General features: G+C 47.6%; 1 protein-coding gene across 1 annotated transcript in view; it reads left to right on the top strand.

The window, feature by feature from the left end:
• LOC137431618 (uncharacterized) overlaps nucleotides 1-23,708 on the top strand; it is a 96,199-nt gene that overhangs the window by 28,536 nt on the left and 43,955 nt on the right. The window contains exons 6-16 of the mRNA XM_068123141.2: nucleotides 60-154; nucleotides 303-389; nucleotides 567-626; nucleotides 895-1,002; nucleotides 2,276-2,374; nucleotides 2,588-2,630; nucleotides 2,737-2,803; nucleotides 18,138-18,260; nucleotides 18,344-18,367; nucleotides 18,590-18,758; nucleotides 23,277-23,355. Of these exons, the coding sequence (XP_067979242.2) occupies nucleotides 60-154; nucleotides 303-389; nucleotides 567-626; nucleotides 895-1,002; nucleotides 2,276-2,374; nucleotides 2,588-2,630; nucleotides 2,737-2,803; nucleotides 18,138-18,260; nucleotides 18,344-18,367; nucleotides 18,590-18,758; nucleotides 23,277-23,355 (954 nt within the window). The remainder of the gene's footprint in view (nucleotides 1-59; nucleotides 155-302; nucleotides 390-566; nucleotides 627-894; nucleotides 1,003-2,275; nucleotides 2,375-2,587; nucleotides 2,631-2,736; nucleotides 2,804-18,137; nucleotides 18,261-18,343; nucleotides 18,368-18,589; nucleotides 18,759-23,276; nucleotides 23,356-23,708) is intronic.

Raw genomic sequence — 23,708 nt, 5'->3', positions numbered from 1 at the left:
TCACTGTGTGCTTGTTTTCAATCATCCGTTCCCCCTTCACCCCCACATCCATACCCCAGCTGGTTCTTATGTAGCCCTGACAGTGTGTGGGGATGGTTCTGTGACACAAGCAAATCTTGAGAGTGAGGCAGACCCCACAAAATCAAAGGAAAAGGTCAGAATATAGCTTGCTGGCATATAAGCTGGGCCAACAGTGGAAACATTAAATAGTAACAATGAAATAAGTAGGATGGAAGTTGTGCAAAAAACAATATTTTGAGCAAGGCCAGCAGTTTATGCTAATCTTGCAATGTTGCACTCAGGTCTTTTTAGACTCGGATGAACCTCAAAGTCAAGGGGATGGTGAAGGATCATCAGAGACGAATCCTTTCGGCACTCTAGAACCGGAGGTATTGAAAGGCAGATGGTTTGCTTCATATGTACGTTATGCTCCTGACAATATCACATTACCAAGGTCCTCGTTTTCGTGCTTGCCATCATGTGACCCCAGATATAATGTCTTTATGTTTTGGTGGTGTTCGTTGCTTTTGGCCTCAGCTTCCTCCTTCCATGTCCTCATGACCCAGGTTGATCGACAATCAATTATGGCTGCCGAAGATGAAGAGTTTCCAATGGAGCATGAGCAGGTGATATGTGATAATGTGTTTGGATTTGTGATGCTGGATGGGGGCAAAGAGTGTGAAGGAAAAGGAGCACAATGGAGCAAACTAAATGGTGTTTGTTATCACCAAGTATCTTGGGAAGCGGAGATTTTAGAACAACAATGCCACATGCTTGCCATTCAAAAGGATAATCACAGAAAAGCAAGTATTATTGTTAGAAAGGGTGAGCCTTTTCAGCCATATGATTTGGTTCTGCATTTTGATTTTGCTCACTCTTTTTTTGCCACCCTAGTGTGCCACCCATGCTCCCTATACCAATGTGGCGACCCTACTGGCTCGGCCCTGCCATGTTCTTGCTTTTGTTCACTTCACGTTGGAGCAAGAGCAGCCAAACGAATTGGTATGCACACAATCCCACTCACTATAGCGTGTGGGCTCTGTGTTGTATTTCGCCCACGCTGTCTCTTTATCCTGCTTTTTTCCTGCACTTCTCTTCCTGCCTTTTTCCTCCCGCCCTCCTCCTCCCGCCCTCCCCTTCCCACCCTCGTCCACCTGTCCTCTCCAACCTACGTCGTCCAGCCTCGTCACCCCGCCTCGATATCCCACTTCATCATCCCACTTCATCATCCCGCCTCATCATCCTGCCTCATCACCCCACCTCTTCACCCCCTCCCTCATCACCCACCATCATCACCCACCCTTGTCACCCACACTCGTCACCCCACTCTTCACCCTCACCGTCACCTGCACTCATAGCCCTCTCTTGCCACCTCCTCCTTGCTACCCCCCTCACCACCCACGTCACCTCTCATCATCTCCCCCCTCGTAAAACCACTCTCGTCCCCCTCTCATCACCCCCTTCGTTGCCCTCTCATCACCCCCTTCGTTGCCCTCTCATCACCCCCTTTGTTACCTTCTCATCACCCCCTTTGTTACCTTCTCATCACCCCCTTCGTCATCCTCTCATCACCCCCTTCGTCACCCCCTTCGTCACCCCCTTCGTCACCCCCCTCGTCAGCCCCCTCGTCACCCCCCTCGTCAGCCCCACGGTCACTCCCCTCGTCACTCCCCTCGTCACTCCCCTCATCACTCGCCTCGTCACCCCCCTCGTCACCCCTCTCATCACCCCTTCGTTACCTTCTCATCACCCCCTTCGTCATTCTCTCATCACCCCCTTCGTCACCCCCTTCGTCACCCCCTTCGTCACCCCCCTCGTCAGCCCCTTCGTCACCCCCCTCGTCACCCTCCTCGTCACCCTCCTCGTCAGCCCCTCGTCACCCCCCTCGTCACCCCCCTCGTCACCCCACTCATCACCCCCCTCGTCAGCCCCACGGTCACTCCCCTCGTCACTCCCCTCGTCACTCCCCTCGTCACCCCCCTCGTCACCCCTCTCATCACCCCTTCGTTACCTTCTCATCACCCCCTTCGTCATCCTCTCATCACCCCCTTCGTCACCCCCTTCGTCACCCCCCTCGTCAGCCCCTCGTCACCCCCCTCGTCACCCCCCTCGTCACCCCCCTCGTCACCCTCCTCGTCACCCTCCTCGTCACCCTCCTCGTCACCCTCCTCGTCACCCCCCTCGTCACCCTCCTCGTCACCCCCCTCGTCACTCCCACATGTCGATAATTGATTTTTGTCTGTTCATTCTGGAATTTGCCTCCTTCCTTCCACAGCTGTATTTGATGCACAGGTTTGGTTTAAAGTGTATGAAGGACAAGGGTTCGAAGCATCTTTATACCATCCTTGCACAGTTCTACTTTAGCACACATGCTGTGAGTATGCCATATAATATTGTATGTCAAATTCCACCCTGGTCATTTCGAGTTTTGGAATTGCATGGAGTTAATGTGCTCACCTCGTCAATGATGGCTTGCACTCTTGCATTGCTAAACGAATTGTGAATGTAGCATCGAAGGAAGTCTAAACAGTGATTTATCAGATGTAATGCCAGTGTTTTACTGCAATTCCTCTCTTGCTGCTTGCAGCCTCTGAAGTTTTTCATGGAGGATATTTCCAAGTCTTCCGGAGGTGAAACATCTTATTTCTAATTCAAAGCACTGTAAATGCATTGTTAATGTGGTTAATAATGCTGATTATCCCACAAACTACAATGCTCATTTATATCTGATCACAGAATCCTTGCTGAATAAGGCCCATGAAGCAGCAATGGAAAAGGTGGAAAAGCAGCTCGAGAAATTTCGGTATGAAGCCAATGGTCCCACGCTCCTTGTTTATCAGCATATTGCACGATATATTTTTGTTCTTTTTCACTGGTGCAGGACAATCTGTCCGTTCAAGTTGACTTTGTACTCAAATTAAACTTGACGAAAACAACACAACAGCAAAAACTTTTTTGAAAAGAATGTAAATTTTATTAATCGGTGTTCTCCAATCGGTTCACCAATCGGTTTTTCTTCCGCCTCTGCTCCTTCTTTCTCAAATCCACGTTCTCGCTTGGAGACTTTTCCCAGATTGTTTTTCATGGTTTTCATGGTTCTGTTTGGATATTGTTGGAATATGTTTAAACCGCAGCCGTGATGCTGACGCCGCCCCCCCCCCCCCCCGAATTTCCATGTTTTAAACGTTTCCCAGTGTGTACCCTGGTCAGAATAGGTACACCGTATCCCTGCGTGTCGTAAGAGACGACTAAGAGGGTTGGCGTCAGGAAGGGCATCCGGCCATAAAAACATTGCCTCAAAAAGAGAACTATGACAATTACAACTACATATGGGCAGGGTGCAGCCCGAAGTGGAGATCGGTTTCTGAGGTTTGGGACATGGAATGTAGGGACAATGACAGGGAGATCAGGAGAAGTGGTGGAAGTATTGGTCAGAAGAAGAGTGGACATATGTTGTGTGCAAGAGATGAGATGGAAGGGAAGTGGTGTGAGAATGGTGAAGGGTAGGCAGGGACAGAAATACAAGTTTGTGTGGCAAGGGTGCCTGGAGGGTGTGAATGGTGTTGGTGTCCTGTTTTCTGAGGGGTTTGTAGACAGTGTGGTGAGTGTGACTAGAGTGAGTGATAGGTTGATGATGGTGAAAATGATGATTGGAAAGCTCTTGGTGAACGTCATCTCGGGATATGCTCCGCAGGCTGGTCGAAGCAATGAAGAGAAGGACAAGTTCTGGTGTGCGATAGAGAAGCTGATGGAAAACGTGAAAGATGAGGAAGTTGTTGTGGTGGGAGGAGACCTGAATGGACATGTGGGAAGGAGTATGGATGGTTTTGAGGGAGTTCATGGGGGTTACGGATATGGTGTGAGAAATGGAGAAGGTGAAAGGATTTTGGAGTTTGCTGATGGAGCTGATTTGTTGATTTGTAATACTCAGTGTCGTGAAAATCAACCACTGACACGACTTGTACCTTGGGTAGGTTTAATATCATTTAGATCTGTGGTAACATCCTGTAAAATACATTCATGCAATAGACATCAGAATCGGAGTATTACATAGGAAATGACCGATATCGATAGGCAAAGCAAGCAAGTCCAGCATATAGGTGCGTACATACCATTCAAACTACAGGTCTATATGTCACAGTAAGTGTCGCTGGAGTGTCTTTGCGCCGCGGTTGTCCCAGGTTTTATAGACGCCCCTTTAGTGGGATAAGCGAGCACTCCCGGGTTCACCTTCAGTATAATTTCACTACATTCTCCCCGCCGTTAAAACTATACTGCCGCTAGGCAGGTCGCAAGCAAGCATCAGCAATAATCGAATGGGGTACGTCAATCCACGTCAGTCGGTCCACCCGTAGCGGTCGGGGCGGCGAACTACCCTGCCAGTTCGTGTCCGGAGACTACCGGGTACGGCGTCCCCAAGCCCGGAGTCCCCCGCGTCGGAATAGCTGCCGGAGGTGGGTGTCGGAGGGGGCACCCCAGAGCCATCAGGCAAGGGAGTAGGCGACGACGGAAGTGACGGCAGTAGTTCCATAGAGGAAGCTTCGGTAGAGACCATAGACTCGTAGATTGGTTCGTCGATATCCCTGTCGTCGACCCCACAAGGGGCGAGATGGCGTACTGAGACAGTAGACTCGCGTCCGTCTGCCGTTATCACACGAGCATGCTCGGGATTAGCCTGGAGTACCCGCACCTTATCAACAAGGGGGTCGTACTTGCTAGCGCGAACCGCTCGTTTGAGATAGGCCGGCCCCGGCTCAGCGAGCCAGCTGGGTAAAGATTGGATACTACCCGAGCTTCTAGGGTGGTGGAACAGTCTTTCGTGAGGAGTCTGGTTGGTGGCTGTACATAGGAGAGCCCGGATCGAGTTTAGAGCCGCAGGTAGCGACCACGCCCATTTATCGAGGCCCCGGCCGAGGGTCCTGAGGCTTAGCATGACGGCCCTCCATATAATCCCATTAAAGCGTTCGATCTGCCCATTCGCCTGGGGCCGGTACGGGGTGGTGTAGCTCGAAGCGACATTATTTTGGAGCAAGTAGCCCCTCACCTCCTGAGACAGGAACACCGCACCCCGATCGGTATGCACGTAGGCCGGATACCTAAACATAGAAAACAAATTCTGCAGGCACCGTATAACCGTGGCAGCCGACATATCCCCGCACGTATAAGCAAAGGGGAATCGCGAATACTCATCAACGATAGTGAGCAGATAACGAGAGTTACTCGACACCGGCAGCGGCTCTTTGAAGTCCATCGCCAATCGCTCCCACGGTCTAGTAGCCCTAAACAGCGTCCCCATAGGAGGGTTGTAAAAACGCGGTTTGAGCTCCGCACAAATAGTGCAATCACGGCAGATCCGGCGGATGTCCTCAATCGAGTACGGCAGATTACCACTGCGCACAAAATGCGCGAAACGCGCTACCCCGGGATGACACATAGTGCCGTGCAAAGCGCGCAGTCCCTCCAAAGTTACAACCCCCGCGCAAGTGGCCAGCCTCGATAAGGCGTCGGCGACCAGGTTATCCTTCCCCGGGCGGTATTTGATGGCGTAGCAGAAGTCTGCGGGTTCAATACGCCAGCGAGTGATTTTCTCATTCTTAATGCGTTGAGCATGTAAGGTGTCGTACATGAATGCAACGCTTTGTTGGTCCGTGAAGATTTGGAAACACCGCCCGAGCAGGTACGGCCGCCATCGCCGAATCGATTCGACGATCGCGTACGCTTCCTTTTCGACAGACGAATGCCTCCGCTCAGCGGAGGTGAGAGTCCGCGAAAAGAAAGCCACAGGGCGCTCCCCTTGGGAGAGAGTCGCCGCTATCGCATGATCCGAGGCATCACTTTCCAAGACGAAAGATGCACTCTTGTCAATTGTTGCTACAGCGGCGCCAGCGATGTCGGCTTTAAGGCCCTCGAAAGCCGCCATGGCGGCCGGGCCCATCGGGAACGTGTCGCAGGCCACGAGGGGGCGGAGCTACGCGGAGAAATTTTGCACCCACTTTGAATAGTGGGCGAACAGCCCAAGAGCGCGTTTCAGCGAAGCCCGATCGCTAGGCGGAGCCATATTGAGCAAAGGTCGCAGACGTTCCTTATCCGGAGAGACAGAGCCATGGGTCACGGTGTACCCCAGAAGATCTACCGTGCGTAGAGAGTAACGACACTTAGCCTCATTCATGGTTAGGCGATATTTCTGCGCGACCTCGAGGAAGCGCTTCAGATTAGCGTCGTGATGACCCTGGTCATACCCACAAACCGTAAGATTGTCCAGATAGACAAAGACATCGGTCAAGTTCTCCTTCGTAACGGGGTCATCCATAGCCCTCTGAAAACAAGAGACCCCGTTAGTTACCCCAAAAGGGAGTCGAGTGAACTGGTACAACCGTTGACCCGATTCAAAGGCTGTATAGACGCGATCAGCCCTAGAGATGGGGACCTGATGATACGCACTACGCAGATCGAGAGTGCTGTAAACGGAGTACAGGGCCACCTGGCGTACCAGTGCATCCATCCCCGGTAAGGGGTAGGCATCCAGCTGTGTAAAACGATTAATCGTCTGTGAGTAGTCGATTACCATGCGCCGGCGATGGGCCTCACTTCGCACCACTAAGACTTGGGCCCACCACGGCGACCTACTGGGTTCTATAATACCGTCCTTTAAGAGCTGGGCCGTTTCTTCCGCAATGAATTGCGCGTCTGCGCGAGAGTAGCGCCGCGATTTTACGGCTACAGGGGTACAATCAGTGGTCAGGTTGGGGAACAGCGAGAGAGGCTCCACGTCCATCTGAGCGAGGGCGCACACAGCAAGCGTGTCCGGCCCACCGAAGTCCATTTCCAAACGTCCATGTCGCTTAAGGAAATCGTGTCCTAACAGAACGTCGGCACATAACGCAGGTAATACCATGAGATACACGTCTGGGAACGTGCATCCCTTTATCACAAGTTTCAATCGACATGCCCCTTTTGTGCTCAGCCGAAGTCCTTGGGAGGCCATGAAGATCCGTCGTGTAGTCCCGAGAACCGGCCACCCATGTTGATGCACTAGTCGTTGATCGATAAAACTATCCGTAGACCCCGTGTCGATTAAGGCTCGCGCAAAAACGCCCTCGACCGTGAGCGGAATGATGGCCTGCGCAAGGCCGGAAGACCCGGCAGGTATTGTGCCGTCCGGGCGAGAAGATCGCGCCTCGCGAGTGGATCCCACACCGGCTGCAGTTTTCCGGTCGTTCGGGCAGCCCGGGGAGGTCCCCCGTGTCAAGGGCATAGTTGGCTGTGCTGGAGCAAGTGCGTGTAATTCGTAAGAGCCGCCGTCAGAGGGCGCTCGAGAAACGCGGAGAGGATCACTGCCATCCACCGTTCCATGAGCTGGTGCGGTCGCGTGTAATTCGTAAAATCCGCCGTCAGATGGCGCTCGAGTCCCGTGCAGCGTTCGCTGCGAATCCAGAGGAGTTGGCAAAGCAGTACCTCGTTGCTTGTTTGAGGTGGGCGTCCGGACGCCAGCCAAGGCCGATCGCTCCGCGGCCGGTCGTGGTTGCGCCAGTTGTTTAGACGTCCCGATATCCCCCACCAAGGTCGAGCGTGCAGCCAGGGGCCCACAAGGAGGGGATACTCTCATCAAGGCCGGGCGGGGCACTCCACTCGGTGCGCAGTCCGTTGGCTCAGCGATAAGCCCATTCAAGGTCGCGCGGGCTCGCGTACCTCGCGCGGACTTCTTACAGACCTTCGCGAAATGGCCCTTGGTGGAGCACAGATGGCATATTGCCTCCCGAGCCAGGCATTCTAATCGAGGGTGCTGCCGATTGCCACAGAAATAACACTTCGCGTACCGTTCTGGCCGTGGCCGGGCAGCGGTAGCGGCAGTCAGGCCGGAAGCCGAGTCCGCTTCAGGAGCACCCAGAGACTCGGCCGTGGTCGAGTCCTCCCCCATATCCTCGGCGGTAACCCTCTCCGGTCGTGCGAGTTGAGAAGTCCCCGCCACGACTCGTGGGTGGTCATAAGCGGTAGATTGTTCACGGGCATCCGTAAAGACGTGAGCCAGCCGTAGTGCCTCCGTGAACGTCAGCTCCGCGGTCTCCAGGAGTCGGAGCCTCAAGGCTCCAGAGCTGATTCCAGAGACGAAAGAATCTCGGAGAAGGTCATCCTGGACTTGCTCGTGTGTCCGTACCTCCTGAGCGCTGTCCGCAAGGAGGTGTTGCAGCTCCTGAGCATAGCGATCGATCGATTCCGATGGTTGTTGTCGCCGCTGAGAGAGCTGGTGCCGGCCGTACACGGCGCTCCGTTTCTTTATGTATATTCACTTTAGCTCGGCCAGAGCTGTAGCGTACGTCTCAAATCGAGCAATGCACCGGTAAACGCGGTGGTGGACTTTCGACTGTAACACGGACAGCTTAGCCGCGGCGGTGGGCTCTGTTTCATACGCTGCGAAATAATTCTCCAGCGTTTTGAGCCAGTGGGTGAACTCCGACCCCGACTCCTCGGCTTGTGCGTCAGTGTCGAGGATCGGTACCATGATCATCTTGGGTTCAGCCATTTCGTAGATATAAATGATATTAAATGTCGTAAAAATCAACCACTGACACGACTTGTACCTTGGGTAGGTTTAATATCATTTAGATCTGTGGTAACATCCTGTAAAAAATACATTCATGCAATAGACATCAGAATCGGAGTATTACATGGGAAATGACCGATATCGATAGGCAAAGCAAGCAAGTCCAGCATATAGGTGCGTACATACCATTCAAACTACAGGTCTATATGTCACAGTACGTGTCGCTGGGGTGTCTTTGCGTCGCGGTTGTCCCGGGTCTTATAGACGCCCCTTTAGTGGGATAAGCGAGTACTCCCGGGTTCACCTTCAGTATAATGTCACTACACTCAGTTCCAGAAAGAGGATAATAAGCTTGTTACATACACGTCAGGTGGGTCGACGACAACCGTTGACTACCCGATGGTGCGTAGGCGAGATAGGGGGCACCTCCGGGACACAAAGGTGATCCCGGGGGAGGAGGCTGTTTCACAGCACCACTTGGTTGTCTGTGACATAAGGGTGAAAGGTGCGAGGAGAGCTCGGCGGGTGAAGTACCAACCAAGAATGAAGGTGTGGAGGTTGAAAGAGGTGACAGTAAGGGAGGCATTAAAAGAGAGGCTGAGTAGGGTAGAGGATGATGTGGTTGGATGTCAATGAAAGCTAGTCTGTTGGGAGCCGTTGGTGAGGTATGTGGATGGACAAAAGGACCACCGAGGCACTCGGAAACATGGTGGTGGGATGATGAAGTTGGAAAGAGGATTGACGAGAAGAGGAAGAAGTTCAAGGAGTGGCAGAAGGCGAAGGGTACGGGAGCAGAAACAGCAGAGCATGAAAGTTATAAGGCAGCCAGGAAGGCTGCAAAGAAAGAGGTAGCATAGGCGCAGGAGGCATGTAGGAAAATGTTCGGAGAACGCTTGGATTCGGAAGAGGGTCAGAAAGCAGTATTAAGGATTGCAAAGCACATAGCGAAAGAGAGGTGTGATGTGATGGGGGTGAGTTGCTTGAAGGATGAAGTGGGACAAATCGTTGTCGACCCAGATGGAATTAAAGGAAGATGGAAAAGATATATGGAAATGTTGTTGAATACAGAGAATGAATGGGATGGCAACATAGAGAGTAACCCAGTATTAGGACCGGCAGAGACGATAACTGAGAAGGAAGCGATAAAAGCAATGAAGAGTGGAAAAGCGGGAGGGCCGACGGGAGTTGTGGGAGATATGTTGAAGGCAGCAGGAAGTTGGGGTGTGAAGAGAATGACAGAGATCTGTAATCTGGTGGTGAAAGAAGGCCGCATTCCAGTGGACTGGGAACTGAGTACCCTCGTCCCTCTATACAAGGGGAAAGGTGACCCTCTGGAGTGTGGCTCGTACCGAGCGATAAAGTTATTGGAGCATGGAATGAAGGTATTGGAAAGGGTGTTGGAGAGGAGGATAAGGAAGAAAGTGAAGATCGACGAAATGCAGTTTGGATTTATGCCAGGAAGAGGAACGACAGATGCGCTTTTCATTGTGAGGCAGTTGCAGGAGAAGTACATGGAGAAGAGGAAGAAGTTGTTTTTTGGGTTTGTTGATCTGGGGAAAGCATTCGATAGGGTTCCATGCAAAGTATTGACATGGGCATTGAGGAAGTTAGGAGTGGAGGAATGGTTGATCAGAGTAGTGATGGCAATGTACAAAAGAGCGTGCACAGCTGTAAGGACGAAGGATGGGAACAGTGGTGAGTTTGAGGTGAAGGTGGGAGTGCATCAGGGGTCGGTACTAGGTCCACTACTATTTGTAGCTGTGATGGAGGTGCTGGCTCAGAACGTAAAGGAGGGTTTACCGTGGGAGTTGTTGTATGCAGATGATCTGGTGTTGATTGCGGAAAGTATGGATGGACTGAAGGAAAAGATGAACAAGTGGAAGGAATGTATGGAGACAAAAGGTCTGAAGGTGAATATCGGAAAGACGAAGGTGATGGCAAGTGGTAAAGCATGTGGTGAGGTGGAAAGAACTGGGAAGTGGCCGTGTGCTGTGTGCAGGAAGGGTGTCGGAGTGGACTCCATTCAATGTACAATGTGCGCTGAGTGGGTTCATCAAAAATGTAGTGGTCTGAGAGGGTCATTTACCAGTGTGGCAGCTACATTCAAATGTAAGGTGTGCACAGAGGGAGCTGCAGATGGAGGAAATGTTGAGTTGGATCTTGGAGACGGCGTGAAGCTGGAAGGTGTGAAAACATTTTGCTACCTCGGAGACATGCTGAATGGAGAAGGTGGATCAGACTCGGCAACGGTTGCTCGAGTGAGATGTGCATGGAAGAAGTTTCGGGAACTGAGTGGCATGCTGATGAGGAGGAGAGTGTCGCTGAAGCTGAAGGGAAAGGTGTATGCTGCATGTGTGAGAAGTGTTATGATTTATGGGAGCGAGACATGGGTAATGAACGTAGAGCAGCAACGAAGGCTGGAAAGCGTGGAAATGCAAATGGTTCGATGGATGTGCGGAGTATCGTTGAGAGAGAGGAAGACAAATGATGAATTGCGAAAGATGATGGGAATATTGCCTGTGATTGATTCTGTGAAGAGGAACAGGTTGAGATGGTTTGGTCATGTGTTGAGGAACGATGAAAGTGACTGGTTGAGAAGAGTGATGGAAATTAATGTAGAAGGAAGTAGAGGACGGGGAAGACCGAGAAAGACTTGGCTAAAGACGGTGGAAGAAGACATGCGGGCAAGGGGGTTAACAAGGAGAGATGCAGAAAATAGGGCAAAATGGAGAAGATTGTCATGGGGACCGCAAGGCTAACCCCCGCTCTAGCAGGGAAAATGGCCTTAAAATGCCTGTTGTTGTTGTTGTTGTTGTTGTTGTTGTTGTTGGTGTTCTCCATATTCTCATAAGGGTTTGGAGAAAATTTGATGACAAAAGCTAAAATGGTAAAAAGGTTATGGCCTGGACAGACGCACTTCTTCGTTCGTATGCAGCACAAGACTGTGGGGTAGCATCATTGGCTGAGGGTGCGGCTGTCCGCTGATGTAGTGCCCTCTGCTGGTTAGGGCAGGAACTTGTAATTTGTTTATGGTGCTGCCAATAACTCGCATGCTCTTCACGAAGGACAGCATGGGATCTTTAACGTCCACCAACAATGCTGGTAGATGTGACGCCCAGTTTAACGTCCATCCGAGGGATGGCACACCCATTGATGAATCACCTGCCTGTGAAACACCGTGATGACAGATTATAGCTGGGTCGGGATTCAAACCCTGGCTAGACAGCTGAGAGGCAAGTGTCCGTATCTCTAGGCCATCCTGTCAGTCAACAGACACACCGAAACTCAATGATAAATATTGAAGAAACACGGAAGCGATTCAAGTAAATAAATAAACCTAGCCGTGTTGCGCAGCATGGCAGAGGGCTATTTCTCCTCACTATGACTTTGCCTTTTGATATTTTGACCCAACTATTGATTGGTCTTATTCTCATAATAAGGGTTTGTTGAAATTTTGATGACAGAAGCTCAAACGGTAAAAAAAAAAAGTTCTGCCATGGTCGGTCACACACACACACACACACACACACACACACACACACACACACACACACACACACACACACACACACACACACACACACACACACACACACACACACACACACACACCTACCTTTTGATGTCTGCTCCATGAGAGTTTTGTTGTGTAAAGGTTTTCAAATTTCACCATAGACAATAACCGCATTGATACAATTTGAAATTACTAGGGCATGCCCGTACTATATATATATCTAAAAGTATATCCCCCCCTCTATTTACATGAAATGGTTTGGTCCAAAGCGAACGGCTTGCGAGCACGGAGGTATATAATATGGAGAGCCAATTGGCCACCTCGCAGCATTAGCCGCCGTGAAGCCACCGGAAATAGTCTGGCGGCCATATTGGGAAGCCGATCGTAAGCCTGTCAAAGCAAAGGCGTGGCGCACTGATGATGCAGCTGGAGCGAATTTTAGGACCGCCGACTATTTAATTAATATAGAATACTAATATTTGAACTGATATTCGGGCTCAGAATCCCGTTCTTTAAGGAAATGGTGTTCATTAAGTTTGAAGTTGGTTCTAGACGCATTTTTCCTGGGGAATCCAATGGTTTAGAGCTTGTTTGAAAAAAAAGTGCCCAAAATTACCGCTCGGTGTTCTTTATCGTTCTTCTCATGACCCAATCACCCACTAGTAGGAATAAGAATCCTGACATGTCACACCCCTGTTTAACTCCTGTCTTCACCTTGAACAATTCTGTTGTTTCACCTTGGTCGACGACCGCACATTGAAAGTCTTGGTAAAGGGCTTTTACAAGGTTCACTAATTTTCCAGGTATGCTGTATTTCTTCATTATGACCCAGACTTTCTCTCGGCAAGGAGTCGAAAGCTTTCTAGAAATCTATAAAATTGAGGTACATCGTCGTTTGCCATTCTTTGGCTTGTTCTATAATATTCCTCAATATAAAGATCTGATTTGTTGTCATGTTATATGATGTTACTTAATTCAGTCATTATATTGTAACTAAGATGTGTATGTTTCTATTACCGAGATGTTAGAAACCACGCAGATATAATGATAACCAGAGTTTATTCTACACTGACATGGGTCAGCAACACATCAACAGTGAGTCAGTCACATAAATGACATGAAACGCTGTCATGTAGTTAACCCACACAATTCACAGTTAACCCACAAAACACACCCACACCATGTAGAGATGAGGTCGCTCTTATATTTCAGCTTGCTCTGGTGTTGCCTCACTGGTGAGCAAACAGGACCAGTTTGCAATATTTTTTCCTGATGCGCTCTTCCTTCATGTCATCATCGAGTGTTCTCACAACATGATGGAAACGTATCTTGCTGTATGATTGTGATACAGAATGTATTAAAGCAAACACATGGTTGCTGTCTGCCTCACAGTCAAACATGTGCCGATCCAAGGAAGCAAATGTAGACCGACCGACCTCAGAAAGGACAGAAGTGGAAATTGCCGCTCTTATCCCACTTTCACGAGGCATTTTGCCATTGCTTACAGCCAGGAGCCTCTTGACACAGCGTTCAGTCGCCTCACAGACACGAACAACACTGTGCGAGGGAACTATGAGGCCACCCCTGTTCTTGGTAACAATCAGGCTGTACATTGGTGTGGTTTGCCATTCTTCGTTGTTACTGGTCAATGCAGAAAGACATTGGCTACACTTCAGAGTCTTCCTCACCATCCTCACCACATAGCCGGCAATATAGCCAACACATGACTCTGTAAAGATGGAAAGTTGCTCAAAATTTGGAATATCCGCATAGTCGTGGTCCTCTTTTGCCGGCGATCTCAACTCCAGGTCGTATCGTCTGGCCACCAACATGTCGTGACTCTCGTCAGGCACAGCCTGCTTTGCAACGCACTTGAAGGAAGCCGCATTCAGGATTCTGGTTGAGTCCTGTGCAGAACAGTTCCCACTTGCAGACTTGATGTCATGTCGCATCAAGAGGCGCTTATATGCGGCAACAAACTGCCGGGCCGTTGGGTTATTCCCACTTCCACATGCAATGCGGACCGCTCCAAAGAAAAGTTCAATGTGGTCTTGGCTCATTTTGTACGTGAGCAGGTATCGCAGGGGAGATGAGGCAGGTTTGACATATGTGAAATACAAAATTTTGACACTCTCTATGCAGATCATGAAACCAATGAAGGGGGTTTTCAAACGCGTATTGGTCATAACTTGACCATTCATGTTTTTGATGTTGGACAAGTAACTGTAGGCAGTATCCAGGAATGGCAGGAAAAGTCCTTCTCGTGATGTCATGAGTGGTGCCTTGTAGTTTCGTGCCAATGGATTGCGAGAATTTAGAATGTCAAACAGTTTGTCCAATGTTTCAATGTATTGGCAGGTAGCCTCACTGCCCTGAAATTCTGATAGTTGCAAAGTGTCCCTGCAAAACCGAATTGCATCTGCCACACTAGTGCTCAATGTCTGAGCAGCTGTGTCCACCTTCATGACATTGCTCTTCCACTCGATGTGTTTCCGGGAGAGCTTATTTCCCAGACGCAAGCCTTCCCTCTTCTGCAGATCAAAGAGTGCCTGGATGTATTTCCACGCGATGACTTTTTTGTTGCCATCCTCCATCATTTTCATGGATCCAAGACAGTTTCTTGCAAGTTTAAGCATGTGACATGCATCGAGTACAACACAAATTTTCTTTTCGGGATTTGCTGGGTGGGGAAATGTTGGTTTCACATTCTGCGGCGTGATGTCGGCACCTAGCTCACGTAACATTGTCAAATGAGCGGACGGTCCATCGCAAGTTAAGGAAACCACCTCTGCACCGATATCATGCAATTTTAGTAGACATTGTGTCACCAAATTCGCCTGTTCCTTCCCCGACAATCCATTTATCATAAAGTATGCTACAGGCACTTTCCAACTGTCATTCAGCTTCCATTCCCCGATTCCGATTCCCCGATCGACGTGGGAGCCCCAGCTCCTTCACTAGCAGACAAGACAGCCGGCTTAACGTTCGCCAGGATGATCAGTCGCCCTGCCCGTGAAATACCAGGATCGGGATTCGTACCAGGACCCTGAACAACTTCCTGCCCTACCTACTGCTACTGCGAAGTGGGAAGGCAATGGCAAACCACCTAGTGCTGTAATTTATACAACCCTCATTTGCAGTTATTGGCATCAGATAGCTAAGGAAAAATAACAACTATTGAACAATAAACTTCCAATTTAGTTGCATGTTCGAGTCCGGTGTATTGTATTACTTGCCCTGATGGATGTGGACGAATGTCACAATCGGCTTCCCAATATGGCCGCCAAGCAACTTCCGCTAGCTTCAGCCGACAGCCGTCATTGGCTCTCCAGTTTATTATATACCTCCGTGCTTGCGAGTGGTGACAATCCCCCCCCCTCTATTTACATGAAATGGTTCGGTCCAAAGCGAACGGCTTCCGGAGTTTGGTAAAGAAATCGCCATCGCGTACACAAACGCGCAGGAAAGCGAATGAATCGCAAATTCGTTTTTATTAGTTGTAAAACATAGTTTAACGCCAACATAGTTTGCAAACGTGAAATAAATGAATACGCTCTCAAATGTGCCATCCGAGGCAGAGTGTGCCCGCCACGTTCGGCACACGCGATCGTTCGCTGCTCTCTGATTGGTTGAATCGTTTTTTGGACATAGCTCGGTAAGTAATTGTCCGATTAATATGAAACCTTGAAAAGGCACATCCTCGGGTCCCCAGCAATATACCTGGCAAGTTTCAAGTATATCGGACCCGTGGTTGTCGAGAAACAGCGGTCACAGACAAACGTACAGACGTACAGACAGACAGACAGAGATTACTGGAATTATAGATAGATGAATGGGCCGTCATTCCACATTGGTCCCTGTCTGGAAGCTTGGAGAAATTCCATGGTCTTCAAAAGTTCGATGGAGAAAGTGAAGGACAACTCTTACAGTTTGGGAAGTTGCACCATTCTACATGAACCAATGTGTGCCCATGTCAAAGTCCTTCCTCCACAAATGTGGTAAAATGTTGCACCAGTCATACTCTTTCACGAATGATGCTGTCCTTCTATTTTGTTTTCTAACTTAATGTCATGTAGTCGCCATGTCCAAAGATGCATTGAGCAGTTTTTGCCCAAGAATATCTTCATATATGATGTGATGTATGAGAACCTGAAAGGAATAGAAAGTAAAACTGTCATCATTTTGTGAGCCATCTTGTGGGAAACTGTATCTTTGAGCATGGAGGACAAGCCTATACAAAGCTTTTCAAATTGTAATCTAATAATATCTGGTTCAATGGCTTTTGTGTTGAATATAATCAACATGTCCTGGAATTGTGACATTTGTGCAAACAAATTTCTGCTGTGGTTTACAGCTTGGAGGATATAGTATCTGGCAGGTCCTGGTTAGGCTTTTCTGTACACAACTCCATCGTAAATATCCATGCCATTGCTTTTGAAAAGCAAAATTACAAATTAGAAGTGCTTTGTCATGGAATTTTTATGCCTCCACTGTCGAAGGCACTGTGTTGGCATTATGTTTTCGGGTTGTCTGTCGATCCGTGTGTCAGTGCGTAATAATATTGTTAGTGCAATAACTTGTGAACCGCTGAAGGGATCCTTTTTTAAACTAAACTAGGCACAAAGGTGTATTACGACGCAAAAATGAACTATTTCGTTTTTGGGGTCAAAGGTCATGCGGAGGCATTCGGTTTTTGGGTTATCTGTCCATCCATGCATGATGATTTTGTTAAGGCGATAACTTTTGAATCGCTGAAGGGATTTTTACCAAACCTGGAATAAATATGGATTGTAATATAAAGATGAATTACATTTTGGGTTCAAAAGGTCATAGGCCTGAGGTCCAGTGAACTTTAATTGAAAATCTGTGTTACTGCAATAACTTATGAACCACTAAAGATATTTCAACCAGACTTGACACTCATGGACTGTAATACAAAGATGAACTGATTCCATTTTAGATTGAATAGGTCAAAGGTCATGTGCCCTTAAAAAATCATTTTGCAGAACATAACTCGTGTTAGAACCATCTGATGTTGTCTCTTCTACTTATGTCTTTTCTCTTTCAAGGGACCTTTAATTTTTCATGTGACCTTTAATTGAGATCACGCATAACGGTGGGTTGGCATCGAACTTGGACGGAGGCATGTCCAAAGACACATTCGTGTCAAATTTTACTTTCTAATTACCTTTCAAATATAAGATATCCATTAAGACATCATATGGAAACCTTTTTGACAGATAAATAGCTGAGTTGCTTGGGCTTCCATTGTCATGCTTGGCATGAATTGTTCAGTGTGTCCTGACTCGTACAGTTTAACCATTTGTAGGGTAGTTAGAAAAATTATACTCTTGCTAATTTCTGAAGTGATGCACAAATGCTTTTATGGAACAGATCATCTCATGGCCCATTCGTAATTTACAGACACCAAAACGTAGTGAATTCTGGAAGAAGAAAAAAAACATTGTTTAATTATTTCTACCCCGTTAACTGCAAAAAATGTGAAACAAACAACAACAACAACAGGCATTTTAAAGGCCATTTTCCCTGCAAGAGCGGGGGTTAGCCTTGCGGTCCCCATGACAATCTTCTCCATTTTGCCCTATTTTTTAGATCTAAAGATGAAAAGTCAAGGTACTTAGAATCATCAATTTTTATTTTTTTTAACTTCATTATTTTGAGCAGGCGGCAGAAGAAGAGGACGACGTTTGATTACAAACGGATGCGGACGGGCTTTGCATTATCAGATGCTTTCTAGTTTAACATGTTTACCAGCTTCCACCAATATTACTCTCAGCATAAGAACAAATTGTTGAATAAAAAAATGAAATGGAGCACTTTATGAGTCATGTCTCCCTGGTGATTCGCATATTTGTGAAAAACACAAATGTGAAAACACAAAAAATGTGGAACAAACAATGTTCTGAATCGACTAGGAATGCCTAATTTTGGATCTTATGGCAACCAAACTTTTAAAAAACTTTATCGTTCATCTAACATTTTGAATCGGTGTCAAAATGCTTTCCTTTCTTTTCCACCACTGCACCATTTTGACTTCCCTATCTTGTGTCTTGTTTGCAGGGAAATCAGGACTCAGGGTCTAAGTGCAATGTATGGCGACCCACCATCTGAGTTTATTCCGTCAGGTTTGGTTCAAGCAAGGGAGCGTCGTCTTGCTGAAGACAAGTTTCATGAACTCCACAGGTTAAGTAATGAATGTTGTTGATTGGACGATAAGACTGTTTGTTATAAATTTGTGATTATGTAACTTTTTTTCGTTTTAACAGGCGTTTCTTGCAAGACCCGAATGGGTGAGTCATTGAAGTTACAGCTTTTTATTTTACATAAATACAAAATGGATTAATGTGTGAAACTTTACAGTGGTTTTACTATTCGACAAAATTTCATCCTTGGAATTTTAGATTTCTTTGACCGTGGAAACTTGCCGTAAAATGAGGAATGTGGTTAGTATTATTGGGAAAGTGTTATTGTGGAGGAAGGAAATTTGTGAGGTGTCAGTGATACTTGTACAGGATACACATGGTGGATGTGCTAACGACTTACCTCAAGAGACACGGGATCAAAATTCACGACTCGCGCCACTCATCGAGCTCGTTAACAAGGGGAAGCAGCCTTGGCCCAGCTGAGCGCCTGAGCAGCTTTCTAGATCGAGACCGGATCAAGATTCCCTTCTGGAAAAAGGTGAACGATGTTCCGCTAAAAATGGAGCTCATGTTGAGCTCATGCAACCCCTATTAGCTAAAATTGTAGGCTAGTCCGACATCATTATCTGTTTGACAGATTGCTAATTAGAGTTGATCATTGTCTTTTTATGCCTCTGCCGACGAAGTCGCAGGAGGCATTATGTTTTCGGGTTGTCCGTTCAGAATGTATAATTATGTAAAGATGAACTGATTAGATTTTGGGTTCAAAAGGTCAAATGTCAGACGTCCCGTTAGGTAAAAATTCTGTTACTGAGCTAACTTGTGAACCAGTGATGACATTTTCGCCAAACTTGGTATAATTATATAATATGATGCTAGGATGAAGTGAAACCTTCCGGTGCTTCCGGTCCCTCGAGCGACGGGGCTTGCTTCGATCTCTCCACGGCATCAAAGTTTGAGTGTTTTCCCGTTCGTTTCTTTGTCAAATTTCCGCTGCGTATTTTGTTGTGTATGTGTTATTGTGTGTTTCTATTTGGTTTTGGTTTTGTAGTTGTTGCAAATTTGTGTGTAATTAGTCGTTTCTTTGTTCGCGCCTCGTGCGCCTCGTGCGGCCTGGTGTCTCGTGCGGCCTCCTCGTCTCGACTTGTGCCCCGCCCCCTATATCTCGTTTTCCTTTCACCTCTGCTCCTGCTTTCTCAAATCCACGTTCTCACTTAGAGACTTTTCCCAGATTGTTTTTCATGGTTTTGTTTAAATATTTATTTAAATATGTTTAAACCGCAGCCGTGATGCTGACGCCGCCCCCCCCCCCCCCACCCCCAGAATTTCCATGTTTTAAACGTTTCCCAGTGTGTACCCTGGATAAGAATAGGTACGCCGTATCCCTGCGTGTCGTAAGAGGCGACTAAGAGGGTTGGCGTCAGGAAGGGCATCCGGCCACAAAAACATTGCCTCAAAAAGAGAACCATGACAATTACAACTGCATGTGGGCAGGGTACAGCCCGAAGTGGAGATCGGTTTCTGAGGTTTGGGACATGGAATGTAGGGACAATGACAGTGAGATCAGGAGAAGTGGTGGAAGTATTGGTCAGAAGAAGAGTGGACATATGTTGTGTGCAAGAGACGAGATGGAAGGGAAGTGGTATGAGAATGGTGAAGGGTAGGCAGGGACAGAAATTCAAGTTTGTGTGGCAAGGGTGCCTGGAGGGCGTGAAAGGTGTTGGTGTCCTGTTTTCTGAGGAGTTTGTAGACAGTGTGGTGAGTGTGACTAGAGTGAGTGATAGGTTGATGATGGTGAAAATGATGATTGGAAAGCTCTTGGTGAACATCATCTCGGGATATGCTCCGCAGGTTGGTCGAAGCGATGAAGAGAAGGACAAGTTCTGGTGTGCGATAGAGAAGCTGATGGAAAACGTGAAAGATGAGGAAGTTGTTGTGGTAGGAGGAGACCTAAATGGACATGTGGGAAGGAGTAAAGATGGTTTTGACGGAGTTCATGGGGGTTACGGATATGGTGTGAGAAATGGAGAAGGTGAAAGGATTTTGGAGTTTGCTGATGGAGCTGATTTGTTGATTTGTAATACTCAGTTCCAGAAAGAGGATAATAAGCTTGTTACATACATGTCAGGTGGGTCGACGACAACCGTTGACTACCTGATGGTGCGTAGGCGAGATAGGGGGCACCTTCGGGACACAAAGGTTATCCCGGGGGAGGAGGCTGTTTCACAGCACCACTTGGTTGTCTACGACGTAAGGGTGAAAGGTGCGAGGAGAGCTCGGCGGGTGAAGTACCAACCGAGAATGAAGGTGTGGAGGTTGAAAGAGGTGACAGTAAGGGAGGCATTAAAAGAGAGGCTGAGTAGGGTCGAGGATGATGTGGTTGAGCTTGAAAGTGGTTGGATGTCAATGAAAGCTAGTCTGTTGGGAGCCGTTGGTGAGGTATGTGGATGGACAAAAGGACCACCGAGGCACTCTGAAACATGGTGGTGGGATGATGAAGTGGGAAAGAGGATTGAAGAGAAGAGGAAGAAGTTCAAGGAGTGGCAGAAGGCGAAGGGTACGGGAGCAGAAACAGGAGAGAATGAAAGTTATAAGGCAGCCAGGAAGGCTGCAAAGAAAGTGGTAGCAAAGGTGCAGGAGGCATGTAGGAAAATGTTCGGAGAACGCTTGGATTCGGAAGAGTGTCAGAAAGCAGTATTCAGGATTGCAAAGCAGATAGCGAAAGAGAGGTGTGATGTGATGGGGGTGAGTCGCTTGAAGGATGAAGTTGGACAAATCGTTGTCGACCCAGATGGAATTAAAGGAAGATGGAAAAGATATATGGAAATGCTGTTGAATACAGAGAATGAATGGGATGGCAACATAGAGAGTAACCCAGTTTTAGGACCGGCAGAGAAGATAACTGAGAAGGAAGTTGAGGAAGTGATAAAAGCAATGAAGGGTAGAAAAGCGGGAGGGCTGACGGGAGTTGTGGGAGATATGTTGAAGGCAGCAGGAAGTTGGGGTGTGAAGAGAATGACAGAGATCTGTAATCTGGTGGTGAAAGAAGGCCGCATTCCAGTGGATTGGGAACTGAGTACCCTCGTCCCTCTATACAAGGGGAAAGGTGACCCTATTGGAGTGTGGCTTGTACCGAGCGATAAAGTTATTGGAGCATGGAATGAAGGTATTGGAAAGGGTGTTGGAGAGGAGGATAAGGAAGAAAGTGAAGATCGACGAAATGCAGTTTGGATTCATGCCAGGAAGAGGAACGACAGACGTGCTTTTCATTGTAAGGCAGTTGCAGGAGAAGTACATGGAGAAGAGGAAGAAGTTGTTTCTTGGGTTTGTTGATCTGGAGAAAGCATTCAATCGGGTTCCACGCAAAGTATTGACATGGGCATTGAGGAAGTTAGGAGTGGAGGAATGGCTGATCAGAATAGTGATGGCAATGTACAAAAGAGCGCGCACAGCTGTAAGGACGAAGGACGGGAACAGTGATGAGTTTGAGGTGAAGGTGGGAGTGCATCAGGGGTCGGTACTAAGTCCACTACTATTTGTAGCTGTGATGGAGGTGCTGGCTCAGAACGTAAAGGAGGGTTTACCGTGGGAGTTGTTGTATGCAGATGATCTGGTGTTGATTGCGGAAACTATGGATGGACTGAAGGAAAAGATGAACACGTGGAAGGAATGTATGGAGACAAAAGGTCTGAAGGTGAATATCGGAAAGACGAAGGTGATGGCAAGTGGTAAAGCATGTTAGTGAGGTGGAAAGAACTGGGAAGTGGCCATGTGCTGTGTGCAGGAAGGGTGTCGGAGTGAACTCCATTCAATGTACAATGTGCGCTGAGTGGGTTCATCAAAAATGTAGTGGTCTGAGAGGGTCATTAACCAGTGTGGCAGCTACATTCAAATGTAAGGTGTGCACAGAGGGAGCTGCAGATGGAGGAAATGTTGAGTTGGATCTTGGAGACGGCGTGAAGCTGGAAGGTGTGAAAACATTTTGCTACCTCGGAGACATGCTGAATGGAGAAGGTGGATCAGACTCGGCAACGGTTGCTCCAGTGAGATGTGCATGGAAGAAGTTTCGGGAATTGAGTGGCGTGCTGATGATGAGGGGAGTGTCGTTGAAGCTGAAGGGAAAGGTGTATGCTGCATGTGTGAGAAGTGTTGTGATTTATGGGAGCGAGACATGGGTCATGAATGTAGAGCAGCAACGAAGGCTGGAAAGGGTGGAAATGCGAATGGTTCGGTGGATGTGTGGAGTATCGTTGAGAGAGAGGAAGACAAATGATGAATTGTGAAAGATGATGGGAATAGAGCCTGTGATTGATGCTGTGAAGAGGAACAGGTTGAGATGGTTTGGTCATGTGTTGAGGAAGGATGAAAGTGACTGGTTGAGAAGAGTGATGGAAATGAATGTAGAAGGAAGTAGAGGACGGGGAAGACCGAGAAAGACTTGGCTAAAGACGGTGGAAGAAGACATGCGGGCAAGTGGGTTAACAAGGAGAGATGCAGAAAATAGGGCAACATGGAGAAGATTGTCATGGGGACCACAAGGCTAACCCCCGCTCTTGCAGGGAAAATGGCCTTAAAATGCATGTTGTGTTGTTGTTGTTTGGAACAGCTGAAGGGATTTAAATCTAACTTGGTACAAGTATGTATCATGATGTAAAGATAAATGGATTTCATAATCAGGTCAAGAGGTCAAAGGTCAGAGGTCCCATTAGGTAAAAAATTATGTTACTGTGTTAACTTGTGAAACAGTGATGGGATTTTAACCAAACTTGGTACAAATATATATTTTGATGAAAAGATGAACTGATTAGATTTTGGGATCAAATGTCAGAGGTCATGTCAGGTAAAAATGTGATACTTGAAAACAGCTAATGGTATTTAAATCAAACTTGGTACAAGTATGTATAATGAGGTAATAATGTGTGCGGAGGAATATCGGTTGTCGTTGCAACGTCGAAGATTGCCATTCTAATTTTTTGTGGATTTTGCATTGGGGTTTGACATCATTAGTTGGCTGTTCATTGGAGAAGTTTAATGCTGATGTCATGATTCCCTCCAGACCAAGAGGGGCTTGGAGAAGGAGACTGTGAAGGAGAAGCAAAAGGGACTTTTCAAAGAATTGAGGAAGCACGGTAAAGGTGAGTCCAGTGGTGAGCAATTGAAGTGGTTCTTAAAACAATATCTTACATGCTGTAAATTACAGACGTTTGAGTTGTTAAGATGTGAAAACTATGTAGTTACTTCCACCACCGAAGGTGGACTGTGTTCAGTGGTGAAGGTTATCTTTTCGCCCCTCTCTGTTGTTTGTCTGGGTGTCTGTTTGTTTGTCTGTCTATGTGTGAGCAGGATATCTCAAAAAGTTTTGGATGGATTTGAATGACACTTGGTGGACAGGTTGGGTGTGTGCCATGGAAGCATGGATTCAATGTTTGTGAAGATCCGGATCTGTGACATGTTTTTATTTTCAAGTGATTTTTCACCGTTGAGTGAT

Source organism: Myxine glutinosa, chromosome 7, assembly GCF_964187855.1.
Source record: "Myxine glutinosa chromosome 7, kmMyxGlut1.1, whole genome shotgun sequence".
Taxonomy (NCBI): domain Eukaryota; kingdom Metazoa; phylum Chordata; class Myxini; order Myxiniformes; family Myxinidae; genus Myxine; species Myxine glutinosa.
Note: the sequence above shows the minus strand (reverse complement) of the source record. Positions and strands in the feature narration are given on the sequence as shown.